General features: G+C 37.9%; 1 protein-coding gene across 2 annotated transcripts in view; it reads right to left on the bottom strand.

The window, feature by feature from the left end:
• MYO1D (myosin ID) overlaps positions 1–15,709 on the bottom strand; it is a 188,037-nt gene that overhangs the window by 112,510 nt on the left and 59,818 nt on the right. The window contains exons 8-12 of one of the 2 annotated variants that reach the window (XM_039331714.1): positions 14,795–14,998; positions 13,847–13,992; positions 13,654–13,768; positions 11,695–11,865; positions 4,844–4,914 (exon numbers count right to left, since the gene is read on the bottom strand). In XM_039331714.1, the coding sequence (XP_039187648.1) occupies positions 4,844–4,914; positions 11,695–11,865; positions 13,654–13,768; positions 13,847–13,992; positions 14,795–14,998 (707 nt within the window). Of the gene's footprint in view, positions 1–4,843; positions 4,915–9,644; positions 10,097–11,694; positions 11,866–13,653; positions 13,769–13,846; positions 13,993–14,794; positions 14,999–15,709 lie in introns of those variants that run through there. The other variant, XM_039331715.1, reaches the window with a different exon arrangement.

Below are 15,709 nucleotides of genomic sequence, written 5' to 3'. Positions count from 1 at the left end.
CTCTTGATATCTACTATCTCATATTTAAGCTTTGTTTTTATTATAACTAAATAAAAACATATTTATAATCAATAGATTTTAGCTTATATATATTTTAATTACTTTTACATTTAACCTTTATAAGTAAATCAATATTCAAATTTAACTGTTAGTGTTTATACTTCCAAGTTTTAAATATCTCAGCTCATAACAAAATCTAGTATTCAAAATACACATCTTATCTATTTGAGTATGTTCTATTTTAATTCTCACTAATAAGTCAAAACCCCAATTTTCTTCAGTCTTATTCTAGCTTTCTTTCTTTCTTTGGCAACTCGTCTTCCATGTCTTTGCTTTTAAGTCATCAAATACATCTCCCTGTGTTGTTATGTATATTGTTTGAAGTAGAAAAAGCCATCCGGTCGCCACTTTTTTTGAAAGGATTAACAAATCGTCTCTCTGTTTTTCCATCTCAATGTAGTTGTCCTGAACCGTTTGTCTTCTCTTCAGTCTGTTCTTCTTCTTGATCCTCAGGTTTCTTCTGGTTTATATAGAAAGTCTTTTCCCTTTTCCATGTTGTCAGTCCCTTTTCTGGGTTTTCCATTAACTGTGTTTGTTGTTCAGTTGAATCTTCTGTCATAGTATTTAATTGTTTCACTTCTTCTATTATATTCTGCGTAGTTAATTTTTTAGTTGTGATCAAAGTCTGGGTTCATATATCTAGGCTGACATCTTGTTCTTTTCTGTAGCTTCTTATTTTCTCAGTAGCTGTAAGAATAGTTTCATAGATTGCTTTCAACATAAAGAGAATCTGATCCTGATCTTCATCCATGTTTTCTTAGTAGTGTGCTAAGTTAAAAGCTTTACAATCAGAGAAAGAAAAAGCTTTTTTGTCATTGAGTATAGAACACAGCTGGGCTTCTCGCAGCTGATATCTGTCAAGGTTACAAAAGTCTTATCTATAGTCTGGGCTACAAGTCAAGTCTCTTTTAAGCAATAACAAGTTGTAATATCAGGTTTAACCGCAAGATGTCACCCATACCATTTAGAGTTTTCTTTTAAGTCCAAAATTTTTATAGTCTTTTCAATCTTACTTCTTTTTTATAAGTAAAAATCCAGATCTTCAATAAGAATAAAAAAATCTTTTAGTCCACAAATTTTAAAACAATAAAAATCCAATTAGAATCAAGTTATTCTTGCAACATTTTAAACTCCTCTGGATAGTCAGTCGCCACTGTTTTTAGAGGATGGGATAGAATCTCTCTTCCTTCTCCACAGGGGGAAAAGTAGCAGCTTATGTAGGTAGAAAAAATAGTTAGGATTTAAGAGAGGTAGATCTCACCCAGCCTGGTGGTGAATTTGACTTCAGCTGTCTGCAGCCTAGTGACAAGCCATATTTCTATGGCAGGTCTTTCATCCACTGGTTTGGAGGACTGCCCTGGATCAAGCGGAAGGGATACCGCCCTCCCATGATTATGCGGGGATCCCCTCCTCGCTGGTCTCTCCTACAGGGCAACTTTGGACCCTTTCCAGGGTCCCCCAGCAGTGCGAAATCATACCTGGAAGACGGAGGTCGCCTTCCAAACGTCTGTGGTAGCTGCATTGGCAAACCAGAAGTCCATCTTTAGGGGTTTTAAACACTTATAATGCAAGTGTCCAAAGTGAACAATCAAGAGGTAATTTTAGTTGTTTACAATGCCACTTTGCAATCTCAGATAATCCAACTTTCCCCTGCAATGATTAAGTGGCTTGAGGACTTCACTAGTAATAAATTGATTTTAAATATTTATATCTCTTAATCATGTATGACATGCAAAAAGGCTTTAGTTTATCATGGGAATAAGTGTCAAAATTATACCTCTGCCTTAACATTTTCCAAATATGTTTTGTACACCTTAATGTAGGAAATACAATAGAATAAAACCAAGCTATCAGCCTAATATCAAAAAAGGAGTACATAATAACTATCTTTTTAGTACCATCACAGTTTTCTATTAGTCACCATGATTTCATAAAAAAGTCTTTGCTGCAACTAAACTGACAACGCATTATTACCAAATCATTTTTTAAAAATGCAACACTAAATTTGTGCAATATAGAAGCAATTTTGAATGGAGAATTGGAGTATCATATATTATCAAATAAATGGTAACAGGTTTTAAGAAAGGTTAAACATGTTTGTTATCATTAAAAAAGCTTGTGCAGCGAAAAAGAACAAAAACCAAAACCAAACATTTGTTAAATTGTGCTTTGCCTTAAAGCTGCTGTTTTAGCTGAAATGACTGTTTATGCTACTTTGGAGGATGGCAAAGTTGTATTTCTATTCTTCTATGTTTCTATATTTATCATTATGCCTTTTATTTACCTTAACTTCACAGCATACATTTAAATTGGGTAGGAGAGAGGCATATTTATATTTCTGTAGTATAAAGATTATACTACTAGAACTATCTTCTGTACTATTAGGTACAGAAATTTTTATCAACTCTATCAACAGTGTCCTAAGTGTCAGCAGAGGTTTTTTTTTCAATTCTTAAACTGGGAATATTGGGATGTATTTGGGTTTGACTTTCAAATCACATATTCTCCCAATAATCAATGTCCTAATTTTCCACAACCATAAATAACTGTTTATACCATAGTATACACCAGTGATGGCGAACCTTTTAGAGACTGAGTGCCCAAATCGCAACCCAAAACCCAGAGCCGCATGAGCATTGTGGTGCCCTCGGGAGGGGGAGGGCTGTGGTTACTGGGTGGGCGTGGCTGCGATGTTCACGGCAGACTGAATGGGCATGGCTGGGGTGGGCTGATGGTGTCAGGCAGTAGCAATGGCACCCCCCCACAGAGGCCAGTGAGCACATGGGGGTGTGCTTTACTACCTCTTCTCGAGCTTGCTAGCCAGCTGCTTTGCCTCCTTTGTCCTGGGTGGGGCTGCCACTCCGGGCGCCAGCGGTGGCCTAATGCAGGGCTTTTCAACCAGTGGTACACTACCACTTATGGTACATTAATGAGTGGCAGGTGGTACGCAGCCCTGCCTAGCCAAGTGTAGTGGGGGAGGGAAAGAGCCAGCACAGGCAAGGACTTACAGTGAGAGAGTCTCTGGCGCTGCAAAGGCCCAAGGCTCACTGCTGGCTCACCCTCCCCCATGAGAAAGGGGAGCAGAGATAGGAGAGGCTATAAAAGGAGGCAGGAGAGGGAGAGAGAAAAAAAGCAGCAGCCTTGGGAGGAGGTGGAGTCAGGTGCACAGAAGAAGAAGAAGGAGGAGGAGATGATGATGATGATGATGATGAAACAGACTGGCCATGAGCTGATCTACAACTGCTGTGGCAGCCACCTGTGCTGGCAGCAGCAAACAGGCAAGAAATGTAGCAGGAGAGGGGTCGCCCTCCAAGAGGAATGAAAAAAGATAGCAATGGCTGGAAGTGAGGCACGAGGGAGGGAGATGGAGAGTGGAAGGATTCTTATGTACTTTTGTGACTTTGAAGTTCTGGGATTTGTGCAAGGCGGGCTTTGTGTTCTTAAGGAGTGTTTGGCAATTTCTATTTGGCTGATGTTTCGTGTTAGCTTCTATTGCTCTGCTATTGTTAGCTGTAAGTTTTGCTGCAAGGGATTTTGAAGTATTTTTCTCCTGAATGGATTTTGCCTGTAGCATTCCTTTACTTAAGAATGGAGCCATTTGGGGAGGCTGCCTTAGCCGGCAGCCAGTACTTACATTTCTTTTCTTCCTTAAGTGCCGGCTGCACTCCTTACTTTCCTTTCTAGCCAGTAGCTAGTTCTTAAAGGGGAATGTGTCTTTCTAAGCTAGTTCACTCAGCAGCTTGTCTTTTCTGTCTCTGGAGGCCTTTCCTTGTTTGATCAATATATGGAAGAGTGAAAATATGTGTGTGGGGGTTCAAATTCTTCCTTCAGAAGGAGATGGGAATGAGAAAAAGGGAGGCAGGGAAGGGAGGGAGGAAAGGAAGTCCCACCTTAGCACTTGGCCACCAGCAGCTCTGCCATTGACTTTGCTTGTCAAAAGGTTGCAGAAGGGGATCACATGACCCTGGAATACTGTGACCATTATAAATATAAATCAGTTGCCAAGCATCCAAATATAAATCACATGACCCTGGGCATGCTGCAATGGTCATAAGTGTGAAAAATGGTCATAAATCATTTCAGTGCAACTGCAACTTTGAACAGGTTTTTTTTTTGATCATCAAGTTTTTGACACCTTGCTAGGTAGTACTTGAATATTGCCATATCCTAAAAGTGGTACAATCGATAAAAATGTTGAAAAGCCCAGGCCTAATGTACCTGTGTGAGCTGCCGGCGGTGGCAGCAAGTGTGCCCACAGAGAGGGCACTGAGTGTCGCCTCTGGCACATGTGCCATAGGTTTGCCATCACTGGTATACACCATAGCAATTAAGATATGTTATTACAACTGAGGAGACCTAAATCCCAGGAACTAACTGTTTTAGGTCAGTTACTCTCATTCTCAGCCCAATCTACTTCACAGAGTTGAAAAGGAGCTCAGGTTTAATCTATCTTAATTGGAGAAAAGAGAGAGGAGGAGGAGGAGGAGGAGGAGGAGGAGGAGGAGGAGGAGGAGGAGAATATACTATCATGCATGGAACAATAAGGCAGGAAATTGAGCAGGTGTTGTCAATAAGATGTCTGGATTTTTATAGCACAATATAGTATATACGCTACACCAATTATTTGGATATCATAGTGAAATAATTTCAGATGTTTTCCTACATTGCAAAAAAAGCAAAAGGAAATATAGAAGAAAAAACAAAGTGCAACTATAATTACGCAACTATGCATTTATAATATTTTAATATGAATCAGGACAACAAATACGAGAAACAAACTTACATAACATCTCCAGCATAATGTTTAATCCGAAAATCTCTATCAAATTCCAGGTTTTTATCCATAGCACAAAGCTTAAAAACAAATGGATTAAAAAGTAATTATTAAAATGCAATTGCCGGTAACTTTCAGCAGGTTTTCAGTTACAGATCTGAATGAAGTCTAATTATTGCTACATCTAGTTGTGAAAGCTCCTTCCTTAATGCAGATGCTATACAAGCTTCTGTAAGACAAGACAGTGTATTTCTTAGTGATTTGATACAACTTAGTGATAGAACACATGGGAAACAAATGCATATGATGTTTACTAAGGGCTCTTTTCACAAAACATGACCTTTACAAAGGGCTTTTTTCATTTAAAAAAACACCTGGTGAATTAAATACAAAAAAGTGTAAAACATTTTATATGCACACATCAATAAGTAAATCAGTTAATATAGAACTGTGATGATGAATATACCCTTCTCAATATTTCCATTATTGCTTTTAGTAAGATATTGAAATACAACCTGTTTGATTGACCCTATCTGACTCTTCATTCTATTTCACTTTTTGAAATATTGACCTGGCAATATAAAGATAAGAAATATGCATTTAAAAATACAAATCCATACAGTAAACAAAATATGAAATACATGGAAGAAGTAGGATTCATATATCCACAGAAATGAAAAGAAGATATAAGCCATACTTTAATTCTAAGACTGAGATGAAAAATTGAAATTATTAAAACCATCAATTCTAATTATTGGAAAAGGAAGGAGACAAGCTTGATCTGTAATTCCAAATGAGTTGTGCTGCCAAACCACAAACATGCAGTTTTCATTGAAAACAGAATGTACTTCTCAATGCAGAAGTATTAATTTATAAGATGATTTCCTGCATAATGTTATGCATTTGTCTATTTAATTCAATAATCAATCAACACATTTATTTTAACTGTGTGATAATGCTTGTTAAATCATCTTCAACTGTACTGCAGTTTGAACAATATTTCCTTCATTTAGTTTAATTTTAACAATGAGAGCAGATGAGTTACCGTATATTCCGGCGTATAAGGTGACTTTTGAGAGCATTGAAACAGGCGCCGAACTCGGGGGTCGTCTTATACGCCGAGTCGTCTTATACGCCGGAAATAAGGTAGTTTCTGGTATGTAAGATGACCTTCTAGGCATGCGACTCGGCATCGGTCGTCTTATACGCCGGAAATACCGGTAGTTTCCGGCATATAAGATGACTTTCTAGCCATGCAACTCGGCGTCGATCGTCTTGCGACTCGGCGTCGATCATCTTGCGACTCGGTGTAGAACTCGGGAGTTGTCTTATACGCCAGGTCGGCCTATACGCCGGAATATACGGTATATGCTGATCAGTTTTGTATAGCATGGCAAACCATTGTTTATTCTAGCACAGTGGTTCTCAACCTGTGGATCGCGACCCCATTTGGGGTCGAATGACCATTTCACGGGGGTCGCCAAACAACGTGGTCTGCCATTTTTTCTGCCATTTTTTCCCCTTTTCCTTAGCTCTGCTACTCCCTCTTATTCTACTGGCTTGCGAACAGAGTCTAATTCTATTGGCTTTCAAAAGCCAGTAGGAATTGTCCAGGACTGTCTCTGCCCTGCTTAGCCTGCCAAAAGCCCCAGTCTGCAAACGGTGCCGCAAAGGGAACAGTCTGCAGAGCTTCCCTCCCTGCTGAGCAACTAAAAAGTAAGTAAAAGAGGGCCGGGGGTGGGAGGCTGGTGGGCGCAGGGAGGGTTGCTGGCACGCGTGGGGCCTGGCAGGTGCCTTATCTGCCTTGGGCTGGGCCAGCTGGTGGCCCAGCCGGTGGTCGCCCTGCGCCGCCGCGGCTGCCCGGGAGCACCTGGGCCTGCCTGCCGCCGCCCTGAATGGGCAGCGGCCAAAGTAAGCCTAGCGGGGCAGCGGTGGGCGCAGGGAGGGTTGCTGGCGCGCGTGGGGCCTGGCAAGTGCCTTACCTGCCTTGAGCGGGGCCAGCTGGCGGCCCAGCTGGTGGTCACCCTGCGTCACCGCTGCCGCTCGGGAGCGCCCGGGCCTGCCTGCCACCGCCCCTTGCCAGCTATGCCTCAGCCGGCACAGGGGGCGGCACCACGCATGCGCGGCGCTCCCGGGCCGGTAGTCCTCAACTTACTACCGGGGTCGCGGCTATAAAAAGGTTGAGAACCACTGTTCTAGCATGAAAGAACACGACCTCCCTCCCATTTCCTCCAACACAGACACAAAAAAGAATATCAGATGCTTTCAATGTCTGCTTTCACCAACCTTAGTCTGCTATCTTATTTAAAATTGTAATTAATTTTTACAATGATTTTTGACGAATCTAATTTTATAATATATAGCTTGAACTCATTTAGTCTGTCAGTTTCAAATAAAGCATCAAATTACAATGAATGAAAAATGGAAATGAAAATCTTAGATTTCATGTATGCTAGAACATAAATCCAGTATGATTTTGATAATAATTATGGTGATTATCGCCAAACTTATCAAATATACAGTGTCTTTCAAAAGGTTATTTTCATGCATGTTTCACAAGAGCCACGAAGCTCTTATTTTACATTTGCTTGGGCTTTTTATTCTGCAAGAAGCTTAATATTGTAGTTCTATTGTGTTAAATTTGGACACAATATTATCAAATACATGTTAAAAATTGTTTTATATTTTACATCTGATCATGAAGAATTTCATCAGTTTCATTAGTTTAAAAGTGCTATTGAAGTTAATTATTATGGTTTATCGCACAGTCAACCAAGGTGGTTTAAACTGGATTTGACATTTTTATCCTCCCACAGAATCCTTTTTAAGGATTGGGAATAGGGAGATATTGTTTTTTAATGGTGTTAAAAATACTGTTGCAAGATGTAAACTGTTCCAAGTAAAATCGCCTTTTCCAATTGACTATATTTATTGGTCTGTCGCACAGTGAGCTAGATGTTCAGACTGGATTTGGCATTTTTGTCTGCCTATCAAGTCTTTTCCAAGGATGTTAGATGGTGTTGCAGATATCGTCGCAGGATGTAAAGCTGTCTTTTGTAACTGACTGATGGTGAATTTGTCAATGCCAATGGTGTTCAGATGCTCTGGGATTGAACCCAGGGCTCTATTACTACTGGTACTACCTTTGCTTGCTTTTGCCAGTCATTTTATTTCTATTTGTAGGTCTTTATATTTTGCGATCTTTTGAAGTTCTTTCTCTTCTATTCTGCTGTCTCCAGGTATTGCCATTGCCACTATCCAGATTTTTTTTAATTTTTCTTATCGACAATTGTTAAGTCTGGGGTGTTATGTGGCAAGGGCCTGTCTCTTTGAATTTTAAAGTCCCAGAGCAATTTAACTTCTTCATTTTCTATGAATTTCTCTATTTTATGATTTTGTCAGTCCTTGCTTGCAGGCAAATGATATTTCTTGCAGATCTTCCAATACAGCACTGTTTATTATTATTATTATTATTATTATTATTATTATTATTATTATTATTATTATTATTATTATGGCTAATCTTCAATTTGATTCACAGGTCAGGGACTGGTAAAAACTTAACAGTTCAAATCCTAACCAAGGACCTAAGAATTGTTAAAAGTAGTGTCTAAGTATATAGGCAGTTTTGAGTAAGGTGGTTTTTTGCAGTCAGGACATTCAGAACTAATAAGTTCAAAATTTCCATGTATCTAGGCAGTTCATGTATTTCCATGTATCTAGGCAGCCCTTTGCGTATTGCTCCTATTATTATTGGTACAACCACTGATTTCTTCCTCTATAGTCGCTCAACTTCAGTTTGAAAATAACAGTACTTTGTAATTTTTTTCTAATTGTTTCTCTTTAATTCATGCATCACCTGGTATTGCAATACCAATGAACCAGACTTTCTTCTTTTCCACAATAGTCTGTTTGGATCCGAAAGTCCACAGGATCTTGATTTGCTCATTTTCAAGAATTTTGTCAATTTGGTGCTCCCAGTAATTTTTGCTGCATTTGAACCTTCTGGCAAGGTTTCCAATGTATGATTTTGGCAACTTGATCATGACATTGTAGATAATCAATTTGTGAGATTTTGCTGTAGCCACTGATAAGGTGATCCATTGTTTCATCTTTCTCGTTGCATAAACGATATTTGCTGTCGTTGTTGATATGTTGAATTTTTGCTTTCACGGAATTGGTCTGCAAAGCTTTATATCTACCTTTCCTTTAATGTTCTTCAGATATTGACTGTGCATAGTGTTGTTTTTCCAGTTACAAATCTGATGGTCAATTGTTTCCTTTTGATATTCTGCTTTCAATCTCATTGTTTTCAAGACATTTCTCTTGTTAAACCTTCATCAGAGTCTCCTTCCTTTTTTATGTAGTCATTTAAGCCATGTTTTCTCCTTCCACAGTTAGCTTCATCTGTAAAAGTCCTCTGCTACCCTGAGATCTTGGCAAGCACAATCGATCAACATCACTTTTGGGTGCAGAGCATGGTGCATTGTCATTAGTTTTCTTGTCTTTCGATCCAAGTTATCAAGTTTCTTCTTCTTCTCCTTCTCCTCCTCCTCCTCCTCCTCCTCCTCCTCCTCCTTCTTCGCACAGCCAGATGTTCAAATGGATTTGGCATTTTTGCATACCTATCGAGTTCTTACCAAGGACTTGGGATAGGCAGATGTAGATGTTTGATGGTGTTACAGATATCATTGCAGGATGGAAGCTGTACCCAGTAAAGCTACCTTTTGCAATTGACTGATAGTGAATTTGTCAATGCCAGTGGTGTCCAAGTGGTGGTCCAGTTGTTTTTGGATTGTACCCAAAGCACCTATTACTATTAATTCTACCCTTGCTTGCCTTTGCCACAGTAGTTCTATTTCTATTCGTAGATCTTTGTATTTTATGATCTTCTTCAGTTCTTTCTCTTCTATTCTGCTATCTCTAGGCATTGCCATGTCCAATATCCAGACTCTTTTGTCTTTCTTATCAACAATTGTCAAGTCTGGAGTGTTATGTGGCAGGTGCCTGTCTGTTTGAATTCTAAAGTCCCAGAACAATTTAACTTCTTCATTTTCTATGAATTTCTCTATTTCATGGTTCCATCCGTTCTTGCTTGCAGGCAAATGATACTTCTTACAGATCTTCCAATGTACTATTGTTGCTATTTTGTCACGCCATTGTTTGTAGTCAGTCTGCCTATTCCTGTCTTCTCAATTCTGTCTTTGTATGCACCATCATCATCATTATCACCATCATCATCACTACTCTTCCAGTGGCTTTCTGTATTTATAAAACATATAAACTATGGGTAAAACTGTAATTATGCTATTTTCTCCCCAAGCTATATCAATTCACAAAGAACTTTACTATTTCTGACTGTAAAAATGACATCCCTTTAAATTTGTTAATAATGAAAAGTGCTTAATCTCTACATTTCACTTAGAAGATAGAATGTATTAACTGCTATATGATGTACTTTCAAAAATGGATGATTAGCTATTCTTAGTTGTTAACAATCCTAGAGGCAACTCTAACAATCCTAGGGACAACCTGAAATCTGTATAGTATTCAGTACTATTTGTTTAAGACAGCAATTATTATCTAACACTCTATTTTATGGATATGATCAAATCAAGACTTTGTGCATTCAGCAAACCTAGTTTTTTCCCTTAACACCCCCCTCTCCCAGTGTTTTCTGTAATTAGCCTTTTGAATAGCTCTAACAATTTGCCATTTTGTTGCATTTCTGTTTGCTTCCAATAAAAGTATTGTTCAATTATAGTTTCAAAAGGAATCTCCTCACCTTTTTGAAATAAAAAACATATATATGCCATATTCTCTACTCTTACTTGCTTAGGAAATGTTACATGAAATTAAACTGGACTCCTATTGGTTATAAATGACATCACTGTCTAGTCAGCTTCTGCTTCTGTTTTCTCTTTAACATTGAAAAGTCTATGGCTCCCTCTGCTGGATATTAATTTTTTCCCCTTTGGAAACAGCATTATTTATAGCAGAGGAGTACTTCAAACCATAGGCTCCTAATTTTTTCTCTCTCTCAATCTGTGAATCTTAGCTACATATTCGGTATGTGCCAATTGGTTCCTTCCTCCAGTCAATGTCACCATAGTAATAACAGACTACAAGCTAACAAATGCTATAGTTCAGTTTAAGTCCCAAATCATCAAAATCAGATCCACATTATGGATGGAATGGGATGCACTGAAAATTCATGTATTTTCAATTCAGCCGTAACACCTACAAATTTATGGCTTGACGTGGATTAAAAAGTGTGTTCTAGTTCTTAAAATCCCAATAGGATTAAATATATACTGAACGAGACACCATGAAGAGGGGAAGATGGAAGAGGCAGCACTGGTCTAGTTATGAACTTTCTTCCATGTTGCTACACTCTGAGCCCATCAGAGAGGAAGCAGTCTTCCACTGTGAGGAAATGGCATTTGCTGAACTTGATAATATGACTTGGTCAACTTGATAATAAAGAAAATATTGTGTGGATTAGTTTTTTATGGTCTTCTGTTCTATTTTTGTTTTTGTACAGTGTTTTTTAGGTACTGCAATTTAAATTGTGAACATGTGGATAGAGATTACCTTTTTGTGCACTGTTCTTTGAAACCTTTCAGGAGGATAAAAATGTTTTAGGAAAAAAAATCAATCAGTTATAAACTCTAAAAAATATGCTTTTCAAAATTTCTTGGCACATGTTTAGAAGCAGTGGTATAATATGAAGATAAATTTTGTGTAAACTGATCTGTTTCAATTGAGAAAGTACAAGATAAAACATTTCAATGCTAATTAAGTAAAAAAAAATAGTCTAGTGACAGAATTATAGTTAATGCCAGATTAGACAAAAATACCTTTCTGCTGGAAAAGTGAGCATGCTTGCCCAACTTCTTATTAAGAACCTCCAAGAATATTTCATCTGTGACTTTTCCAACATTCATGCACGCATCATCCAAATTGGCTATAATTCCCTTATGTTGCTGCTCCACAAGATCAACAATAATCTGGTTGTTGAAGTAGTCAATCTACAGAATATTTGAGCACAAATATTAAAGAAAACTCTATGAGGAAAAGTACACTGTGCTACTAGAATCAGTAATACAAAAGGAAATGAGAAGATATCCGTTTAAATTTCCTTCAGATGCAGTTCCTACTTTGGAATGCAATTAGATTTATTCTAAATTCATATACAATATTTCAGACAGATTTAAGACAAGCTGTTCAAATTCTATAGCAACAGTTTGAAACTGATTTCTAAATCTAGAGAATTCTGAAGAATAAAGAAGTACTGATAAAACATTTTCTGTGGTTGAGATGGGAAATATATATTCCAAGTTTTACCTGCTTTATTTGAACTTTATACCAATAACATTAAAGGTAGAAACCCTCTCTATTCCTTCAAAGTTCTGAGAGCAGTCTCAGAATCTTGGAAAAAATGATTAAATATGCGGAGTCCCTGAGGACATCTGTACTAGGATATAATTTTTTCTATGTACTGAAACTGTTGTGAAATGTATCATATTCCAGAAATTTAGGGGAAGATATTATCAGTATATGGGTACATTTTTTTCCAGCTTGTGTAAGTATGGGTATCCTGAACCAGCATGTGTCCATGAGAATAAGGATCACCTGGATGTTGCTGTTTAACCATAGCTAGATGCACTTGCAATCTCTTTGAAGAAGCAACTACATTATATAGGAATGTTCCTTGCTCAACCATGGTTTAATGATAACCATTATTGGAATACACCAAAGTGAACTGGGTGATAACCTATTCTTTTCTTGGTTAGACTATTATAATACATTCTACATGGGACATTCCATGAAAACCCATTAGAAGTTATAGTATACAAAATATTCATTTTGCTTGTATTTTATTCATGCTCAAGATTCTACATAGCTAACAATTCCAATATGTAATGCTTCCAAATACATGCAATTCCAGATACAAGTAAAAATGAAAGCTCAAGAAAGATAAAACCAAAAAATATAAATGACATGCGCATATGGTTCTCACCTTCAATTATAGTACACTCTCTTCCTGTTCAAGTTGGAACAGATAAATCTTTACAATTTTCCTAAAGCCTAAGAGAGATGAAGCTGATTGAACCTCTGCCAGGAAGAAGTTCAGAGGAAACTTCTTTATTATTAAATGCCCATTTCCAAGGCCCCATTAGATAACAATCCAATAGGAATGGGATCTGGAAGGAGTTGATCCCCCCATTTAATTTGGTGAACAGGGAGCTGAACACAGGAATATTTGTATATCCATGAATACATGGCTGCAGGAGCAGAGGGTGTTTTCAAAGATCATAGTCTAATGTACTATTGCTATTGTGGCTGCTTTGGCTATTGGTCTGCTTCCAGGCATAACTCAGATTGCCGATTGTAATCTTTTTCACCATGCCTTGGGATCAAAGTATTTAAAAGATTATTTCTATAAGGACTCCCTTAGGCTATATAACAGCTAAAAATAGTCTTCCTTGACGTTTTATATTTTTAACCCTTTCCTCAAATCCAGTTATAACAGAAATAGTTTTTTTCTTGAAAACCATCCCCATTTTCTTTACCTTCTTAACTGGGTAAAATGTGTCTGCTTTCAGTTCTCAGTTTTAGGCACGAAAGCCTGATCTTTTTCTTCAAGGCTTTTGCAGGCTTTATTAATTGGTTTTCTAGAGACTGTGATCTTTAGGTTTGATGTTTTAAATAAGCCTATTGGATCCCCCCCCCCATGTGATACTAAATTTTAAGTCTTAATTTGGGGGTGGGGTAATCACCGAGCCTTTCTGAGCAGACCATGTAAATCCACTCACATGCTTCCAAGGAATCCCCTCTCGCTGATATTCTTCCTGTTCTTGCTTCAAAACAAGTTGAATGAAGAGCTGTTGCAGCTTCTCATTGCAGTAGTTAATGCAGAACTGTTCAAAACTATAAAAAAGGAAAAACCAGTAAATAATGTCGTAAATCCTCCTGTGAACCCAATGTATGCTTGATTGCCTGTTTCACCTGTTGTTGTCAAAGATCTCAAAGCCATAGATATCAAGAACTCCAATCACTGTGTTTCTGCCGTGAACAGCGCTGTTGTGGTCTTTCACTGCAATCTCATCATTGATGTGCATCACGATCCAGCAGAAAAGGCGCTCATATATTGCCTACAAACCCAAGTACATCAGCCAATTTTATTTCCTGATTTAGAACCCAGATTTAATTTAAGTCTGTATTTTTATGTTAGGTCACTGTAGCCTTATAAAAGATAACTGGGAACCATCCAGTTCTAACCTACCACTGCAGCAGTAAAAATCTTACGTGAGTTAAACAAATAAGCTGCAAACAAAGCTGTTCTTTTGTTGTAGCATTATTAAAACTGCAATGGGGTAATTTTCAGGGCATTTAACAGGTCAGCCAGTTCCAGATTCTTCCTCCACCAACGTCTTAACTTCATTGATGATATACAATGTGTTTCACTGGAAAGTAGCTACAAATGTGTGCAATCCGATCTTCCTGCACACCAGTAATGCACTTGCCTTCTCATATCCCATCTCACAATTTCTCATAATATGATTTTTATATCATCCATAAACTTCGGTAATTCCAAAGACTTCATAAATGCCCAGATAATTTCAAAGATAAGTGGCAATTCAGACAAACTTCAAACAATATTTTGATTTCTGGTCACAAGAAATAAGGCACCTGATGATGGATCACTGACAGAATATTTTTGATAACTGGAGAGAATGTCACCTTTTCCCTTTCTTATATAAATTGTTCATTACAAGTGATTAACGGAAAAACATGGACAGAAAAATCAGGCCAATACTAATAATTTATGTGTGGATTTATCTGCATGGCTATTTTGAAATTTTTGATTCAGTCATATTAACTTCAGTTTAAAAATGAAGATATCATAAACCAAAAAGGTAGACTTCACACTGAAATGATAGAATCTATATTCACCTTTGCAAATGCATTTTTGCCATAAGTGGCTTCTTGCTCTGTGTGTTGCTTATCAATGATATCACGACCAGTAGCTACAGTTCGAAAAAGCAGGGCCTTCTCTACCATATCAGCTTTAGTTGAGAGCAGATCGGCAACAACAGATACTAGCTTGCCATTTTCAATCATTGGTGTTTCCCCATCCACAGAAAATTTCAAGTTGCCCTGGAGAAAATATGAAAGAAGCTTGTTCATTCCCTCATCAACTTCAGCATCAAGCTTAATTTAGACACTGCAGCTGCTTGAAAACTCTGGCTATTTCCTTGATTCATCTCAAACTAGGATAATAGCTATTCCATATCCATCTTAACTAAACCATTTCTTGCTAGGGAACCAAATTCCTGATACATCGTGTCACCGACAATATTAGGAAAGTTATCCCTTATTAAACTTAAGAAAAGAACATGTCCACTAGAACATTGGAGGTTTCGATAAGTCATCCTTGACTCACAAAAACAACTAGACTAGAAAATCTGTGATTAAATGATGCAAAGGTTAAGTGAGGCACCACTTGACCAAAAGTGATTTTGCAACTTTTTTTGCTGTGGTTGTTTATGTGAATCACTGATGTTGTTAACTGAGATAACACATGATGACATTGTAACATTCTCTGATGGCTTCCCCAATGGCTTTGCTTGTAGGAAGCCGGCTGGGAAGGCTGCAAATGGCGATAATGCGGCCCCAAGAAACTGCAACTGTTATAAATGTGAGCTGATCGCCAAGCGCCCAGATTGTAATCATGTTATTGTGTGGGTGGTGTGATGGTTGTAAGTGTAAGTTGTCAGCGACGTTGTAACTTGGAACCATTGCTAAACAACAATTGTAAGTCAAGGAGTATCTGTAATTTTTTTAACCATGGAAACCTGATTCATTCTA

The sequence above is a fragment of the Crotalus tigris genome, unplaced genomic scaffold (genome assembly GCF_016545835.1).
Source record: "Crotalus tigris isolate CLP2741 ecotype Arizona unplaced genomic scaffold, ASM1654583v1 scf7180000024437.13266115, whole genome shotgun sequence".
Taxonomy (NCBI): domain Eukaryota; kingdom Metazoa; phylum Chordata; class Lepidosauria; order Squamata; family Viperidae; genus Crotalus; species Crotalus tigris.
This window is presented reverse-complemented; position numbering and strand designations above follow the sequence as displayed.